At 34.1% G+C, this 18902-nt stretch overlaps 1 protein-coding gene across 1 annotated transcript; it reads left to right on the top strand.

Moving 5' to 3' along the window:
• Positions 1–914: 914 nt before the first annotated feature.
• On the top strand, positions 915–17653 carry ralbp1 (ralA binding protein 1). Its single transcript, XM_058759455.1, has 10 exons — positions 915–1009; positions 3087–3421; positions 5319–5753; positions 6896–7245; positions 8469–8630; positions 11378–11509; positions 12589–12699; positions 13045–13166; positions 13811–13931; positions 14780–17653. The coding sequence occupies exons 2-10, from the start codon at positions 3175–3177 to the stop codon at positions 15098–15100; spliced, it is 2001 nt and encodes a 666-aa protein (XP_058615438.1). The 5' UTR covers positions 915–1009; positions 3087–3174; the 3' UTR covers positions 15101–17653.
• Positions 17654–18902: the final 1249 nt, after the last annotated feature.

Below are 18902 nucleotides of genomic sequence, written 5' to 3'. Positions count from 1 at the left end.
ATAGAATACTTGAACTAAATGTTGAATTTTAATGCTCTTCTTATCAAGGCAGAATTTTGTTATGAGCAGACATTGGATTTGTACCAGTCAGGGTACAATTAGTTAAGACTAAGAAACAAAGAAAGAAAGAAAATAAATGGTAGCTGCAATAAAATATAACGTAAACTTAACATAGACGTAAAATTTTAGCTAGTTTCCAAGTCAACATTTCTCATTTTAATTTAACATGCACTGATGCACTAAAATAACTAAAAAATAAAATAAAAAATTAATAAAAATTACATATAAAAATACTTTTTAAATTATATATATATATATATATATCAATAAAAACCCAATTCAGGATAATAGTATCTCAATTAAATTGAATTATCAGTTAACTGCAGTAACCACTGACTCATACCGCTGCATTTATCAGTTAAGTGTTCTGAAGAATGTTCTGCTTCAGTTTTATGATGGATGCCATAAAATATGTCCAAATTCTTATCTGGCATATTAGATAATAAGTTGCACAACCCTAAACAAAATGATAATGCTTGAATCACGAAAGTGATTTGACAGCAATTCCCTGAAATGGCCTAACCAGAAGAAGAACAACTAGGAAGGGCTGCTTTTGTTACTAGGGAACAGATTTTTCTCAATAAATATGAATGAACTCCCCTGACATTCATTCAGCTGTAACACTGCACTATTGGTCTGTGGCTAAACAGCTTCATCTGCTGGCCTCATGGCCATGGACACATAGAAAATACTGAAAATAATGTAGAAAGACAATATGTAAAACATAATACTTTCGTGGTTATTTTATTTTGTCATGTAAATTGATATCCTCAGAAATGTCTTCAAATTGCTCAAAACATTAGATGAAACCTATGTAAGCAGGTGGCAAACACAGAAAACTCAAACCAGAGCTCCCATAATTCAAAGGGGCTCCAACTGCGCATGCGCGCGTGTCAGATGGGACGTAAACAAGCTACAGGAAGTGCAGCTGTTACATTGATCATAGCAGGTTTGTGGACGAATTATTTTTTAGTGTTTTTGTACGTGTTCTTTAATATTTTATCATAAATATGGATTATTTTCTCGCTTACACAGTGTATTTGTCTTTTAAGAGTTTGAAAGGTTGATTTTGTCCATAAAATCCGAGGTTCGTTAGCAAGCATGCTAGGTTATGAATCTTGCTTTATGTACATGTGAATGTTATATTATTAGCACTGATGGTATTATATGTTTTTCTCGGTGGTAAAGTATCTTTTAAGTACGGTTCATTAATTGTTTTAACGCGTTTTGAAGGTATTCTGTCATATATGGTCTGGCTTGTGTTTCATTCAACAAAACAGCAGCTGTCAAGAGAGATTTATTCTGCTCCGTAGTCGAGAAAATCTTTCCTTCACAATCAAAATACCTTTAAATCGCTACGATTGTGTGAATTAAATCCGTGTCACTCTGTTCTGAATGTAATGTGATTTATTACGATGGGTTTTTTTTTATGTTTTTGTTTGGATGTGGCTGGGGCAGGGCCCACAGATATTGTATAATATATATAAAATGGGAAGTTGACATTAAACTTCAGCAGTGTGATACATAAGCCTAAAAATGATCAAAAAGTATTGTTTATTGTACAAAGTAGGATTCTTTTACATGCACTTTTTAAATTATCTTAATATTTGTCAGTTGCTTAGATTAGCAAAAAACAAAAAAATCGAATAAAATAATAAATATTATTAAAGCTGTGGAAAAAAATGTCATGTCCATGTTATTTGACAACTAGTACCCACATTAATTTTATTGATGGAAGTTGTTATTATTTAGAGATTTTTTTTTTTTGTGAATTAAACTCATCACAAACTAAAAAATTACCATATTTACTGTCTAAATACATGTTTCTGGTCTTATACTGAATGATTCATACGTTCATGTTTTTTCTTGTAGTTTTTATATCAGTATGTAATAGTTTGTTCCGCTTAAATGACCCCTACTTGTTGGAGACCACTTGTTAGGATCTAATCTATTCTGATTGAAAATGAACTACATCCTACAACTACATCTGTTTCTGTGAGATCTGACTTTATTAAATATGTCTGCCTCTGCTGAGCATGTTTTTGAGCTTGTTATAGTAATATTTAAGAAGAAAAATGGGCTGGTTTGGATGTATCCCTACAATATATGGTTATGTTTATGTTGTTAGTTGTTTTACTTAACTAAATAATATAAACATTTGTGACCCTGGTTGTGAAAACCTAGCTAAAGTTAAAAAAAAAAAAAAAAAAAGTGATTTTACTGTTTTCTACATAAAATCATCCTTCATGAAGTAAAGAACATTCTGTGAAAATTTAATCTTGATATCTTTAATATTGACTGATCATGTCAAAGAATGAAATTGTAGTGAAATTAATGGTTGAAATCAAACTTTGATGTTTGTCATCTCATAATTAGATTGAGACTTTAGCGTGGATTTCACAGAGAGTGTCAGATTTATAGATCACTTTTAATGAAAGACAGTGTCTCTAATTGGTGCTGCTAATTGGTCATTTTTAAGTGTTCACAACTTGTAGGTGTTTTTATGAATGGCTTGGAACTGAGAAAGTTTATTTAAAGTTTTGTCTAGTTTCTGTTTTTGTGCTGTTGTTGGGATTTTAATCATGCTTGTAATAGTTCTATAAATCATTGAATGGAGAAGGTGACTTTAGTGTTCCAGTTTGTACTTCTCAGCCCATAAAACTATTTTTATTGCAGTGACAGAAAATTCATTCAGGTTATGAGATGCAAAAATCTTTTTGGTCGCTAGAGGGCAGTGGTATTATTTAGGCCAAATATTAGCTGATTTGAAAATTTTCACAGAGTTTCAAAAATGGGTTTTGAGAGACATCCTGATCATTTATTTAAAGGTTATCCTTTCTTCTGATGTAAGAACACTGCTGTTTACAAAACACACTGCTGCCATGAGGGCATAATGCAAACACAGCAGACATATAATTACAGTTCAGATTCACTGTTGTGCACCAGAAGAATGACATAACCAGCTGCCGTCCTGAAATGGGATTTAAAGTGTGAGAATTTGAAATAACTCTGTTTTTCCCCCTCAGGTGACATGGAGAGGTGACGCGTCATCAGAGCCAACAGCCAATCCCAGGGCATCGTGCTGTGAGGAGCCAATAGCAGGGCGGTGCAGAGATGACAGAGTGCTTCTTGCCACCCAATAGCAGCCCTGCGGAGCAGAGGAGGGCGGAGCATCCCGGGGGCGTGGCTCGTACCCCGAGCTCTGAAGAAATCAGCCCCACTAAGTTCCCAGGCCTGTACCGTACGGGCGACCCCTCACCCCCTCACGACGGACACCACCATGAGCCGCCCGACGTGGCGTCCGATGACGAAAAGGAGCACAACAAGAAGAAAAACAAGTTTAAGAAGAAGGAGAAACGCAGTAAGATAAACACACACGCTCCATATTTATACTCAACAATGCCCTTATATTGACACTTGCATCTAAATAAAGACTTGAATATTGTTGCATTAGATCACAAGATATAAAGCAAGTGGCATTTATTGTAAATAAAGAAATTACTGGAACACTTTTCATGCCAGTGTTATTTTGGAAATTTTGTTTTTTCTAAAATTTTTAGATGTTTTCTGTTTTCATTAATTTTTGCTAAAGTTTTAGTCATTATTTTTTATTATTACTTTTTTTAAATATGTAACTGTAACTATATATTAGTTTTTAATACATTTATTTTAGTACATCAAATTGAACTAAATGATAATGAGAAATGTTGCCTTTGCAATTAACTGAAATAAAATAGGTTTACATTTTATTTTATTTCAATTAAAGTTTATTCTATTTCAAGTAACTTTTTTGCTGTTTTTAGTTTTAATTAACTATAATAATTCTGTTTCATGCAAAACATTTAACAAAGACATTTGTTCAGTTTGAATACTGTAGCAATTGAGCTGCTCTTGATTTAAATATTGATTATTTCATGCCATTATATTCAAACATTTTTGAGTCTCTAAATTCCTTTCAGAGCCACTGTAGATCTTTACACAAGATATCCTTGAATCTTTTGTGTACAGAAATCTGTTTGACCCAAGTTTGTAATGGGGCAGAGCAAATATTCACTATATATTTTTATGAATGACCTACACTACCATTCAAACATTGGGGTCAGTACATCTTTTTTATTGAAAGAAATTAATACTTTTATTCAACAAGGATGCATTAAATTGTTCAAAAGTTACAGTAAAGGCATTTATAATGTTACAAAACACTTATATTTTAAATAAACGCTGTTTGAACTTTCTATTCATCAAAGAATCCTGAAAAATATATCACGGTTTCAACAGAAATATGAAGCCGTTTTCAGAATTGATAATTATAACAAACATATTTAAACAGTAAATCCCCATATCAGAATGATTTCTGATGGATTATGTGTGACACTGAAGACTGGAGTAATGATGCTGAAAATTCAGCTTTTTATCCCAGAAATAAATTGCATTTTAAAATATAGTGAAATAGAAGTTTTTGTAAGAAGAATTTGTAAATATCAAACAAATGATCAAACTAATGCAGCCTTGATGAGACTTATAAGAGACTTCCAAAAACATTAAAAAAAGGATTTACCAACCCCAAAATTTTGAATGGTATTTTATATATGAAATATCATCAAGAGCCTAGTGAGATTTTGTTTTTGTAACTGTATAACCCAACTCTAGTTTATAGTATGGACTTCTACCCTCAATGTGCACATGTTCCAGTTTCTGTGCAGCTTCAGAGTGAATTTGTTATTTTCCTGCCACTATATTTAGCCGCCCTGCAGCAGCCTATTGCACACAAGCAGGAAGTGATGGTGCTTTTAAAGACACACCCTGTCCATCCCTGTAGGTGTGTTATAGTGGCTGAGGAGGGGCCGGTCATGAATGCTGGCTGATGGGGTCAGATCCGCGTTAGTGAGCCGCTGATTACTGTTCTGCTCAGGGTGAAGTCAGTGTCAGGACAAGGAAATGGATCACTAAAAAAAGAGCTGGCACAGGGGGATATTGCTAAATTGTAAGCTGACCTCTTTAGAGCAGTTTTCAGTCTTTCTCTTGCTCTCGTTTCGTTCTGCTCGTTTTAGTCTCATCTAACCTTGAGAGACACAGACGGTGGGACAGTAAATTTTGCACAGCCGTTAATAGGACTGTTTCTGTTTAGCATCAGGTATTGGAAGAAGAGCTCTTCTCTCTTCTCTTCTCTTCTCTTCTCTTCTCTTCTCTTCTCTTCTCTTCTCTTCTCTTCTCTTCTCTTCACCGTATCTCTTCTTTTTTATCTCCTCTCCCTTTAGCCGAGGGATACGCCGCGTTCCAGGAGGACAGTTCTGCCGATGAGGCTGAGAGCCCGTCTAAGATGAAGCGCTCTAAGGGCATCCACGTCTTCAAGAAGCCCAGTTTCTCCAAGAAGAAAGAAAAGGACTTCAAAGTGAAGGAGAAGGGGCCTAAAGAGGAGAAGGCTAAGGACAAGAAGTCCAAAGACCTGACGGCAGCGGACGTCGTGAAACAGTGGAAGGAGAAGAAAAAGAAGAAAAAGCCCAGCGCTGAGCCCGAACCTGTCGTCACGGAGACAGCGACGACGTTCCGGCCGATATTCGGAGCGCCTTTAGCGGAAGCGGTGAGGAGAACGGCGCTGTATGACGGGATACAGCTCCCAGCCATCTTCAGAGAGTGTGTGGACTACATCGAGAGCTACGGCATGAAATGTGAAGGCATCTATCGGGTCTCCGGTATGACCCTGTTCTACTTCCTGTGAACTGAAATCTCATGTTTGTTTATTTCAAGGAATATTCTGGGATGTATTCAGTTATTGCGCACGATAATTTTAACATGCACAAAAACACTGACCTCATATTAATTATTATTAATTATTTGATTATTTTAATTATTAGAAATAGTGACCGATATAGAATCTACTGACACATTAATATACATTTTAACCTAAATTATTAAAAATAGAGAGTTAATGTACATACAATACATATAATATAATATACATTATAAAAAGTGAGTGATTTAAGTCAAATTATCAATAGTATCATCAACATTAAGCTAAAAATCACCCAGAATATTACTTTAATCTTATTTCCTTCCCCCTAATTTGGGATGGCAATGTTACAAGTTATGTTACAACAGTAATACTGCAAAATATTATTAAAATTTAAAATAGATCTTTTCTATTGCAGTATATTTTATAATGTAATTTATTCCTGTGATGCAAAGCTGAATTTTCAGCAGCCATCAGTTGTGCTGCTTAGTATTTTTTTTTTTTTTTTTATGGAAACCAGATTGTTTTTCCACAAGTTCTTTTTCAAAAGTTTAAAAATAAATGACTTGAAAAATAGATCTTTTGTTACATTATACATGTTTTTACTGTCACTTTTGATCAATTTAAAGTAACCTTGCTGAATAAAACTACATTTCTTTGGAAAAAAAAATCTTACAGACCTCAAACTTTTAAACAGTATATGTAAAAGTGAACAAATGTGCAAAGCAAATCTCAACATCTCAATGTGTTTTCACATCTTTGTCCAAATTCAGATTTTTAAAGCACTTTAAAGTATTAAAAAACAGCTTTAAGTTTTTTTTTTTTTTTTAAGATTTAAATTGTTCCTACCTTAAAAGTGGGCTTGGATCACTTTTTGGTCCACTTTTGATAGCATTTTGGTCCACTTTCTATTTATGATGTTTAATTCAATAACCATACAATAATGTGTACTGTAGGTCTATCTCTAAAGTGCTCTAACTTCATGCTTATCTGAACGGACAACCAAGACATGCCCCTTGCCAGATTTTCTTTTGTCTGCATGGAAAAGTCAGAATCAAATGTTCCTTACAGCTTTTGACTCTTGCCCCCATGTTTTTCCTGAAGGTATGAAGTCAAAGGTTGACGAGCTGAAAGCAGCGTACGACCGTGAGGAGTGTCCGTGTCTGGAGGAGTATGATCCTCACACGGTGGCCAGCCTGTTGAAGCAGTACCTGCGAGAGCTGCCTGATAACCTGTTGGGAAAAGAGCTGGCCCTGCGTTTCGAGGAGGCCTGCGGGCGGCCCAGCGAGGCGGAGAAACTGCAGGAGTTTCAGAGGCTCCTGGGGGAGGTTCCTGCGGGGAGCAGACTCCTGCTGGCCTGGCTCATCACTCACATGGACCACGTCATCGCCCGCGAGACAGACACCAAGATGAACATCCAGAACATCTCTATTGTGCTCAATCCCACCGTACAGGTGAGTTTATGATCTACAGGTGATGTTCGCTTGACGCGATATGGGTTATTAAGCAGTCGTAGTGGCATATCCATCTGAAATTAAATTTTTTAAAAACACATGCTATATTAATCGAATCTTCTCTTTCATCATGCTGAATCATTGTAGGATTTTAATAAATCTGTTTAAAAATATTAAAATTACTATATAATATAAGTAATTTATTAAAATTCATGCTGAAATATTTTCATTAAATGTTTTAGTCATATAGAAGAATATTTTTTATTATCATAGTTCCAGTCAGATAAATCAAATTTGGTCTCAATATGATAAATCTAGTTCTTATTTTCCTAAATTTAGTAAGAATTGCTTTTTATGTTTCATGTTTCTCATATCAATTCACAAGCTCTTTCTTCTCACATTAAAAAAAAAAAAAAAAAAGATTAGCCGTGCAAATATCATGAATAATATTGGGTGTTTTCCATTTGCAATATTTTGTAAATATTCAGCACATTATTGATTTTTTTTTTCTAAGTAATAAATGTAGGTTGATTTGATTACATTTTTACCCTTATAAAATCAAAAGGTTTTTAATAAAATTAAAGATTTCTTTTTTTTTTTTTTGAGTTTTCCAAATATTAGCAACAATTGTTTTTTGTTTTTTGTTTTTTGTTTTTTTTACTATTATCACTCATAATTATTATTATTATTATTGTTTTAAATACAGGATTTCAAGTTTCTTGTATTATTTCAGAATCTTTCTTAAATATCATGAACAATACTAGCCCTTTTTCCATGTGCAGTATTTTATAAATATTCAAGTATGTCCAGATTTGCAAAAAGTGAATTTTGTACCCTGGATGGAAGTAGATAGTAAAGATTTTATTCTGTACAAGATGTTTAATATAGTAAAATGTTGCAGACTGTTGCTAATCATCATTGATGGTGTTACAGTAGATGGTTTTGGATGCATTTCTGCTCTCAGACTGAAGGTTGTCCTACTTTATAGTCTCTCAGGACAAATGGAGGATAGAGGTGCCCTCATACTGCTAATGAGATCTTTGTTTGGGGTCATTTTGTATTTGATAGAGGACCGCAAATGATGCAGAGAAGATGGGGAGAATATGATTGGGCAATAACAATAAATTTACCTCCCATAAACAGTGGTTCTGCCTTTTCAAGGTTCACCATGGCTGTATATTCCTGTATGACACAAAATCAATCCTTTGCTCTCTGCTTTGTAGATCGGGAATCGTGTGCTGTATGTGTTTTTCACTCACGTCCGTGAGCTGTTTGGTGATGTGGTTTTGAAGCCGGTCGTCCATCCTCTGCGTTGGTCCAACATGGCCACCATGCCGACGCTACCTGAGACCCAGGAGAGCATTAAAGAGGAGATCCGCAGACAGGTGGGGTACAGGACCGAAACAATACAACTATAGGCCTACACTGACACAAGTGTGTCAATCTCACAACAGGGTTTCTGAGGGGTCTTAAAAATCTTAATTATGATTTCAAGAGGTCTTAAATTTGGGGACGTAAAGACCAGAATTGCGATATGGCTGAATGTGACGATTAAACTTCAAAAGGCTACGATTTCATGAAATAAACATGAGCGCTGCAAGTTCAAAGTCCGGTGCCGCGCTGCTTTGTCTACTGCCTTTACTGGAAAACCGTTATATTTGTGCCAAACGCAACACCTGCTGGCAGAGAATGAATCAGTTGACAGGTTAAACGTATGAGTTCCTTCTTTCACTGCACGATTCTATTAAAATGCATTTAGAATGATCACATAATTTAAGATATGGGGCAGAAAATGTATAGCCTATATTTATATCATTTCATATAGTTAATATCACACGAAGAGTGCTGTTTTTTCTGCAAAAGTCACCATGATTACAAATGTGATATTGATTTGATGCAACAGTTCAATAAACAAGTTAATATTAAGAGACTTACATTTTAGACACCATATTTCCTGCTTTGGCTCTATTTCTCCAACAAAAATAATTCCAAACAGCTACAGCACTGTTTTTGCATCTCTGAGCAACATGCGGTGTTTCGTTCATGAATGAATCAACAGTTTAAATGATTCGGTTCAATCGCAATGACTCGCTTATTAACAGTGACTTGCTGCCACCTACTGGTTTTAATTTCACATTTAAAGTATCTTCATTTTTAAAAATAATTTCAAACATCAGTTTTCAACGTTTTATGTTTCAAATATCAAAACATTGTTTATGCATTTGTAACTGCAGGTTAGCATTCTATGTCCCTCTGAGCTGCATTAAACCGTGTGTAAAATACATCTAAATGCCACTTCAGATGCATTGCAAAGATAAATGTTGTTGATACTGATTTCATTTGCTTGGTAACAGCCCAAATGCAAGAATTTGACTCAAAAGATGATGTACACTTTTAGAAAAAATGGCTTGAAGGTAAAAAATACCCATAAAAAATATTGGAAAAGATTAATTTCTATCACTGCTGTGAACACCACACAGAATATGAAGAATATCAAAAAAATTCAGGAGTCAGCTATCCACGGTAATCTTTAAGATACCAGCACAATAACACACTCGGCAAAATATCGTCATTATCGATAAAATCCCAGAAAAAAATCAAGATATCATTTTTGTCAATATCACACACCCCTAATTCATGTTATTTAATTTATATAATAATTTTATTGATGATAATTGTTTAAATCAATATAATAATTAATACTTTAGATTTTTTTTCTTAAAAATGGTTTAAAGTCTGAAATGTTAAATTTATCATTTTATAAAAGTTTTGTGAAAACTTGTATCTGAATTGTAAATTATGCTTTTTGCAGTCATTTTACAGTTTAATATGGTACTATAGACATTGCCCTACCCCGCTCATATGGTATTCATTTTATTTGTGCAGGTCTTAAAAGTCTTACATTTGAGCTTAAAAATCCTGCAGAAACCCTGCTCAAGGTCACAGTTCAACCCAAAACTTGATGAAAAAATGACAGAATTATATTTTGCATAATGAATAATGCATCTTGTGAGGACTGTTAAGATTTTCATGACAATTTTGTCATTTTGAGATCCAGATCGTAAGATTTACCTGGAAGAGGAAGCTGTGTGATGGAAGAAGTTTTGTGTTATGTTTTACATAAAATAATTTGTTTTATTGTGTCAAAGGCAAATATGACCCTAGAACAAGGAAATGCCTGTGACATTCAAAACAGGCAATGAATCCAAACTTTGTGCATGAGGAGAGGCTGGAAACAAAAACAGATCTGGAGCAGAGAAAACGAAAACAGTCCTGATGTTTGTGAATCTATAGCTGCTGTTACATGACTTCAACAAGATAGCAATAACAGTACATTTTATGGCTCAGAGGTTGCTCTTTGTGAGAAACGTTCTCAATTTTGTTTGTTAGATGTATCAACTTTGTCTCTGATGTTTCTTATAAAAACCTGTTGAAGGAATAAGACACACAAATTCATATTGAAATCTCCTTTTGACTGCAGATTGCTAAACACAGTTTGAGAGGTTGAGATTTCATCTAGAGCTCTAGTAAAGACTGGGGTCTTTTTCTCAGGAGAAAAGTCAAAGCAACAAGAGACAAAACATGAGAAAAAAACAGCCTCATTTGCTCTAGGACAGCTAACATTTGTAGAGGTCTTGTTTGTGAGTTATAGTGAAATTTCGGAAACCAAAAAATATCACCAAACGAGCAAAAAAATACATTATCGGTTTCAGCCAAAATGGTTTTAGAGAACCGAAATCATTGACCAAAACGGTAACGTTTAATTAGCGGTTCTACAGTGGCACATATTATACTTATTTATTATTATATGTTTAACTTAACCTGTTTACTGATGTTTTATTAAATATATGAATAAATCTGTTATGAATGAATCTGTCATAAAAACGAGATTTTATTCATAGTTTATATTTCAAAATTGGAACAGAAAACGAATTCTAGTTTTATATGAAATTTAAATGTTTGTATACCCAGTTTTTATTTTAAATGTTTATAACGTATTGATAGATTATTTCATTATTAAATGAACATTTTCACTTTCTGTAACTGGAAACTTCTATTTCAGTTTCAGTAAAAAAAGTTCATTTCAGTGCATCACTAGTGATTTTACATGTGTGCATGTGTCTATCTGCAGGAGTTCCTCTTGAACCGTCTGCACAGAGATCTGCAGGCCGGTGTGAAGGATCTGTCCAAGGAGGAGAGACTCTGGGAGGTGCAGCGGATCGTCACCGCACTGAAACGCAAGCTCCGCGAGGCCAAGAGACAGGCAAGAGCTCTGACCCCTGCTTTACTGCACATCAGCACACATACAGTCTCATTATGAGTTTGTCTGAGGAAGAGGAATCAAATACAACAAGGGTTTTTAGTGAAAACTACATTTGCATTTCCGTACAGAAAGAATAATGTTGACGTTTGAAGTTGGAAATGTTATCAACTCAAATACAAATAAAACGAGAGCGGTATTGGGTAGAAATGAAGGAAATATACAGTGTGGAAGAACTGACTTTTATTTTGAGACTTAAAGTATCTGTTTCTAAAATATTCCGAGAAATGGATAGAGTATGGTAATGTAAACAATAATCACTGATTGTGTATATGTAAACCTATACTTACCTTAAAAATAGCATGTATACTACTTGTATTTTTAATGAAATTTTTTTCTTTTTACCCTGTATTTCTTTAATACTATATAAAAATTGCTGAAAAAAAAAAACAAAGCTTTTTTTTTTTTTTTAATTCTTGAATTTTTATTCTTTGTCACAAACATTTTTATTAAATGAGATCAGATTTATTTTTAGACTTTTTAATTAAAGAAAAACTTTAAAAACCCTTTTAAATGTTGTTTTAATTTGTTGTTTATGTAAGGGATAATCAACGGCTAGCTGTGCATTAAACGATTTGAATGCATGACGTGGAGGCGAAGAACCACCCGACGCGCAGCAGAGTTGCCTCCGCGAAGTGCATTCAAATCATTTAATGCACAGCTAGCCGTTGATTATCCCGTTTATGCCATGGTCATTTCCCAGAATTCACATATTAAAGATTTTAATAATATTTGCACTGCAATATTTGACCGGAACGATGAAAATGACGGTTATTTTCGTCTGTATTACTATTCAACTGAACAGAATCCAATCCAGTATTCAGACAGACCATGGCATAAATGTATTTATAGTTATAAATTATAAACAAAACGTTTTATTACTGACTACTTCTGTAAGAAACTGGCCACTGAAAATAAATGTTTGCAACTATAAAATATAATTTGCGCCCCATTGTTTATCATGCAACACTTCTAGAAACCTCCTCATGTGGTGTTTTGTCTCTGTCCCTCTGAAACTGCAGGAGTGTGAGACTAAGATCGCGCAGGAAATCGCCAGCCTATCTAAAGAGGATGTATCAAAGGAGGAGATGTCTGAGAACGAGGAGGAAGTCATTAATCTTCTTCTGGCACAGGTGAGGCCACCTGCTGGGATGCTAGCGCTAATTTCATTGTGTTTCAGATGCTGGCTCGACACTGAAACAGCTTTCTGACATATAAACAAATCAGCTGGTCAATGATAAGCAGCAATGTACTTTGCATAGTATTCGCCAGAGCCGTTTTTAACACATGAACCTACAGAAACACATAATGTGCAGATGCTTGCATGCAAACGTAAGAAGCATGTGAAAGAGGGGTCTTTTTCTGTCATATAGCATGTTACAGTTCTGCTCTACAGTTTTGCTGCACTTGTGAATTGGGATGCAGCCGAAGATTCTTTCTGTGTGATGTTTGGTTTGTTTCTCTACCGCCCCCTGCAGGAGAACGAGATCCTAACAGAGCAGGAGGAGCTGATATCACTGGAGCAGGTGCTGCGCCGGCAGATCGCCACAGAGAAAGAAGAAATTGAGCGACTGCGTGCGGAGATCGCAGATATACAGAGGTGAGGGTTGACACACAGGTAAAATGATCTAATTTGCTAAATATAATAATGAATTATCATAATCATGAGATTTCTGTGGGAAGCAACGTTTTTGAAAAGTCTGTTCTGCTCACCAAGGCACGGTCACATGATTCTTCAGAAATCATTCTAATATGCTGATTTGCTCAAGAAACAGCTCTTATCATTATTATCAATTTTGAAAACAGTTGTGCTGCATCATAATTTGGTGTAAACTGTGATACACTGCCATTCAAGTTTTTATTTAAAGAATTAATACATTTATTCAGCAAGGATGCATTAAACTGATCATAAAGTGACTGTAAAGACATTTATAATGTCACAAAAGATTTCTATGTTAAATAAACACTGTTGCTGAAATGATGCTGAAAATTCAGCTTTACATCACAGGAATAAATTACATTTTAGCATATAATGCAGCCTTGATAAGCATAAGAATCTTCATCTTTAAAAAAAATAATTTTTAGTTATTCCACACTTTGAACTTTAGTGTATGTGCAATTACCAGTGAATTTATCAAAACGGGGCTGCAGTACAGTAGACCTGAAACATGCAAGGGTCATCTTTCTGCTTCTTTTCTTTAACACTTTGCCTTTAATTTTCTGCTTGAAATGACACACACACAGCCGTCAGCAGGGCCGCAGTGAAACAGAGGAGTATTCATCAGACAGCGAGAGCGAGAGTGAAGATGAAGAGGAACTGCAGATGATTCTAGAAGACCTGCAGAAACAGAATGAAGAGCTAGAGGTGAGAGGGAAGGACGTGCAGATTTCTACAAAGTTAAAATTTAATTGGCCATTTGCTGAGTCCTACCCTCTTTAGTTACTGTTGTTAACTTGGTCAAGCTTTCCTATTTGTGCTTGTTTTGTTGCATTAAGTCTGAATTACATCAGTTAAAAAAAAAAAAAATTATTATTATTATTATTATTAAATGATTCCTAAGAAAAAAAAAACTTGCAGGTTTATAAAACAAATAATTTCGGCTCTAAAATCTACTTGGATAAAACATGTTTAAAACTGCTGAAAAATAGTCAACATAGTTATTTTAATATAATTGAGATATTATAGTTTTTATTAATATTTTGAATTAGTTTAATGTTTGTATTTTAAGTTTAGTTTAAAAAAATCATTTTAATTTTGCTTTAAGTTTCAGTAATTTTGTTGTTTGTCATTTTGTTTTTAAAACATTTTTCTTTAAATCTAGTTTTTATATATTTTTAGATCAGTTTTAGTTATTTTAGTACATAAAGTTAAACTAAGTTAAAATGATAAATTTTGACTTGGCTTCTAGCTTTTTAATATATATATTTTATTTCAAGTAAACTTATTCAAGAAGCTTCCGATGGACAAATTCAAGTGCCATCCTACTTTTTTTTTTTTTTTAACTCAAGAAGTATATTGTTTTTATTCTGATATACATCACACAAGAAACGGAAAGTCGATTGTTTTAAGCCAGTTTTAATGTGCAGAGCCGCTTGGCTTCTGTAAATGGCTAAATACTTAATTATATTATTTGCTTCTTAGCATTTGGCATAAACTACTCATTGAATTCTATGCATCAGTCTCATCTTTGTCTTTGTTTTTTTGCTCTGCAGAATAAAAACACTCATCTGAATCAGGCCATCCATGAGGAACAGGAGGCCATATTGGAACTGCGTGTTCAGCTCCGCCTCCTTCAGACTCACAAGCTACAGCAGGAGCTCACATCCCCGCCCACCTCCGAACAGGCCCTGCCCGCCCAGCCCAGCCCGGAGGAACGGTCTAGAGCAGATGAGCCAATCAAACGTGCCGCAGCGGTCGCCATGGAACCCGCAGCCGCTGCCGCTGCCGCCGCCGCCACCCCAGCCAATGGGAAGCCTGGAAAAGATGCCATGAAGCCATCGCCCAGCAAAGACAAGAGGGAGGCCAACCTGTAAACCATCTTACCATCGCTACACCTGCGCTTGTGTTTGCTCATCACGTAACTGTGACATCTTGGGTCAAGGGTCAGCAAGGTGAAGTGAGATGTTCATTACACTGGGAGAAAACTGGACAGCAGAGGACGGAGGCGAGATGTGATTTGTAGGTCAATAGGTCTAAAGAGAGGCGAGTACGGGAAACATTTCTGATTGGTCATCATCACAATGGAGTGAAATTGCATTCTTTTGACACGTTTAAGTTTGTATGTGAAATTACAGCAGCACAATCAGATCTTTGAGTGCTCAGATTGGATCTGCCCTTTGACCCCTGTCTAAAACGACAGGCTAATTCTCTTTTTTCTAAATAGTTAAGAGTATTAGGGGTTTGTGTTTAAAAAATCCCAAGTTTGTTAAAAAAAATAAGTGAATCTCATCTGTCCAGGTCAATTTTTATTCCAAAATCAAAAGAACAAAATAGATATATTATATTATATTTTGCATTAAGAAAATTAAGCCTCCTTTTAAGGCTATTTTTTTTTTTTTTTTTGCATTCTTACATTATTTACATTACTATTAAGCACTTTTCTACATAATTGCCATTACCTTAATTCAAATAAAATGTCATTCTCATGACGGAAATGTAATACGGAAAAATAATGATATATAATTTACATTATAAACTATATATCATGGTATTATTTGTTGTACTGCTTTTATGCGGATTTAAATTTAAAACATTATAGTATTTTATGTGCAAATTGTCCTTAATAGTCATTAAATTAATGTCACAATGCAAAAAAAAGTTTCATTTTCTTTATGCAAACATATTTTTCTTTTCGATTTTGGGTTAAAATATATGAAAGCCTATTTCCATGGAATAAAAATAGTGTAATTGCATCTCCCAATTTGGATTGTTTTTTTGTTTGTTTGTTTCGCAATTTTGACAAAAAAGGTCAGAATTGTGAGAGATAAATTCAGAATTCTGACTTTTTTTCCTCACAATTCTGAGTTTACATCTGACAATTCTTCATTTGCAATTTACTTTTTTTCTCAGGATTTTGAGTTTACATTTCACAATTCAGTTTTTTTCCACCACAGAAAAAAAAGAGGTAGTTGCAACTTATCTCAAAATTCAGGCATTGTTTCCTGCAGTTGCTAGTTGATCTCATAATTCTGAGGGAAAAAATTGAATTTTGATAGATGAACTCAAAAAAAAGTTGCAATTAACTATTTATTTATTCCATGGTGTGGACGGGCTTTTATATAATTGTGACATGTTTTCTTAAGATTCACCTAAATACTTCAAGCATTTCAAGAAATACCATGCGCTAATAGGATGACCCAATACTTACTTGCATCCTGTGTGAAAGCTCCAAACCACAGGCGACGAACATCCATATCTTCTGTGTTCACATTACATTCAGTGCAAAAACAATCATTTCAGACAAGCAGGTTTACTTTATTGGTTATTACTAAAAATGCATTTTATTTATGCAGTTCTGCTCATAATTAAATCCCGAAGGAGTAAATACATTGAGAAATATCCTGGATGTCTGTTGCCAATGCAGAAATAAGGGAATGTTAAATCATAATGGGCTGCCAGCTCTCCAATCGTGGGTCCAGGTCTAGAACAGAAATCAAACTGAGTGAAAATGAAGTCGTGTGTTTTCTGAAACCACTGTGCCATAGGTGACTGTGTGCAGCCGCACAGAAGAATTACTTTGAAGATGCTCTGGGACATTGTCATACAACTAGATTGTATTTTTACCTATTAAGATATTCAAAGGAGATTGATTTGAACGTTTATTATAAATTTCAATATTTAATAATCAATATATATATAAACATCTAATCTGTAACTGCACTAAACTGTGCAGATCTGCACTTATAGATTGAGAATGAGTTGATTGCCGTTTGTTGTGGAGTTAATAACATTTTTGTTAGTTTCCGTACGTTCACGTAATGTCACGCTATGTTTTTTTTAAAACAAATTTCGTGAAGCACAAGAATATTTTTGAGCAATGATGAAGTTTGAGGGGTTATTATGGGTGGTTTTAACAAGTGTAGGTGATCAGAATCAAAGAAATGAGATATTCCAAGAATAAAATGATGCTTATATTTGAAAGAAAGCTTCATTTTCTTTCTGCAGAATATCTTATTGCTCTTTTGATTTGTGGTGAAATATGAACATAAGTTTTTTTGAGAGACCCACCCAACCGGTCCTGAAGTTTTGGCACAGTTGTTACAGATGTTCTGACACACTGATCGATAGTCATTTTGGAAACTTGCACTAGATTGTCACCAATTCTTTCCTTTTTTTTTTACTACCAATATTCTGTCAGTTTCATTTTATTTTGTGATGATTATTTTTGTCTAAAGTGCTTGTTGAATGCTAGTGTACTACTGTATTATTTTATATTATTGTTCTCTTTCAGATATAACACATTTTCTCCCTCATTTGCTTTTGTTTTGTTTTCTCCCTTTCTTTCTTACCATGCTGTCAAGTTGCATTTCAGAAATACTGTATAGTTCTAATCAAAGCTATGTGTGCTAAATGTATTTTTATTTTTATTTTTTCCCTCCTTGATGTCTCTCTGTTAGAACTTATTTCAAAGAGATACATACCCACTCATCTACTTTTGGAAATGATAGTTTTTCATGTTATAAACAAAGCTTTTGTAGCTCATGATCATTACAAACAGAATGCTGCCATCTAAAATAAAATAATAGGTTGGACAGTAATTCAAGTTTAAAGATTATTCACTGGAATACAGAATATGAAGGATTGACCTGTTGCTCCTGCGGTGAAGGTGAAGATCATGTTGGATAGGTGTTACCACAGTTATGGACAGACAGAGGTATGTGGTCTAATTTAACACAAGAAGCTTAGAGATGAAGGTTTTCTCTATCTAGTTCCAACTGCAGGTCTTGTAAGTTCGGAGCTCGAAATGTAAGACCATCTAAATAATCATACTGTGATTTAAACAGCATTAATTTTCTTGTTTTATTGCATATGAAGTTGCATGATAATGATAATGAATATAAATACAGCAAAATATCAATGTTATTTCTTCAATGATTTGTATTATATTAGTATGTATGTTTATATTATTATATCAGTATATTATGGATTTATAAAATATCCACATAATTATGCATTAATCCATGAAGGTAAAATGTGACTCTGGATCACAAAACCAGCCTTAAGCAGCACGGGTATATTTGTAGCAACAGCCAAAAATACATTGTATGGACAAAATTATCGATTTTTCTTTTAAGCCAAAAATCATTAGGATATTAAGTAAAGATCATGTTCCATAAAGTTCCTACTGTAAATATAACAAAACTTTTTTTTGTTTTTATTAGTAATATGCATTGCTGCGAACTTCATTTGGACAACTTTAAAGGCGTTTTTGTTTGTTTTTGTTTTTGTTTTTCACCCTCAAATTCCAGATTTTTAAATAGTTGTATCTCAGCCAGATATTGCATAGCCAATCCTAACAGGTCATACATCAATGGAAAGCTTATCTATTCAGCTTTTAGATGATGTATAAATCTCAATTTCAAAAAATTGCCCTTATGACTGGTTTTGTGTTATATAAATAAATAAAACAAAATTAAATATCTGAATAAAGTTGATCTCTAATCCAGTTGAAACTTAAAACGTTCAGTAAAAGATACCAGTAAAAACGTAGGAAGATAGATAGACTTTAAAAAGATGAAAAATTAAATAATTTGAAAATAACAGTAATAAAGGGCATGCGTTCATTCAATTTTATTATTGTTATATTATTATTTGAACAATCGCTCTCTCTCTCTC

This window comes from Onychostoma macrolepis, chromosome 02, assembly GCF_012432095.1.
Source record: "Onychostoma macrolepis isolate SWU-2019 chromosome 02, ASM1243209v1, whole genome shotgun sequence".
Lineage (NCBI taxonomy): Eukaryota > Metazoa > Chordata > Actinopteri > Cypriniformes > Cyprinidae > Onychostoma > Onychostoma macrolepis.
Note: the sequence above shows the minus strand (reverse complement) of the source record. Positions and strands in the feature narration are given on the sequence as shown.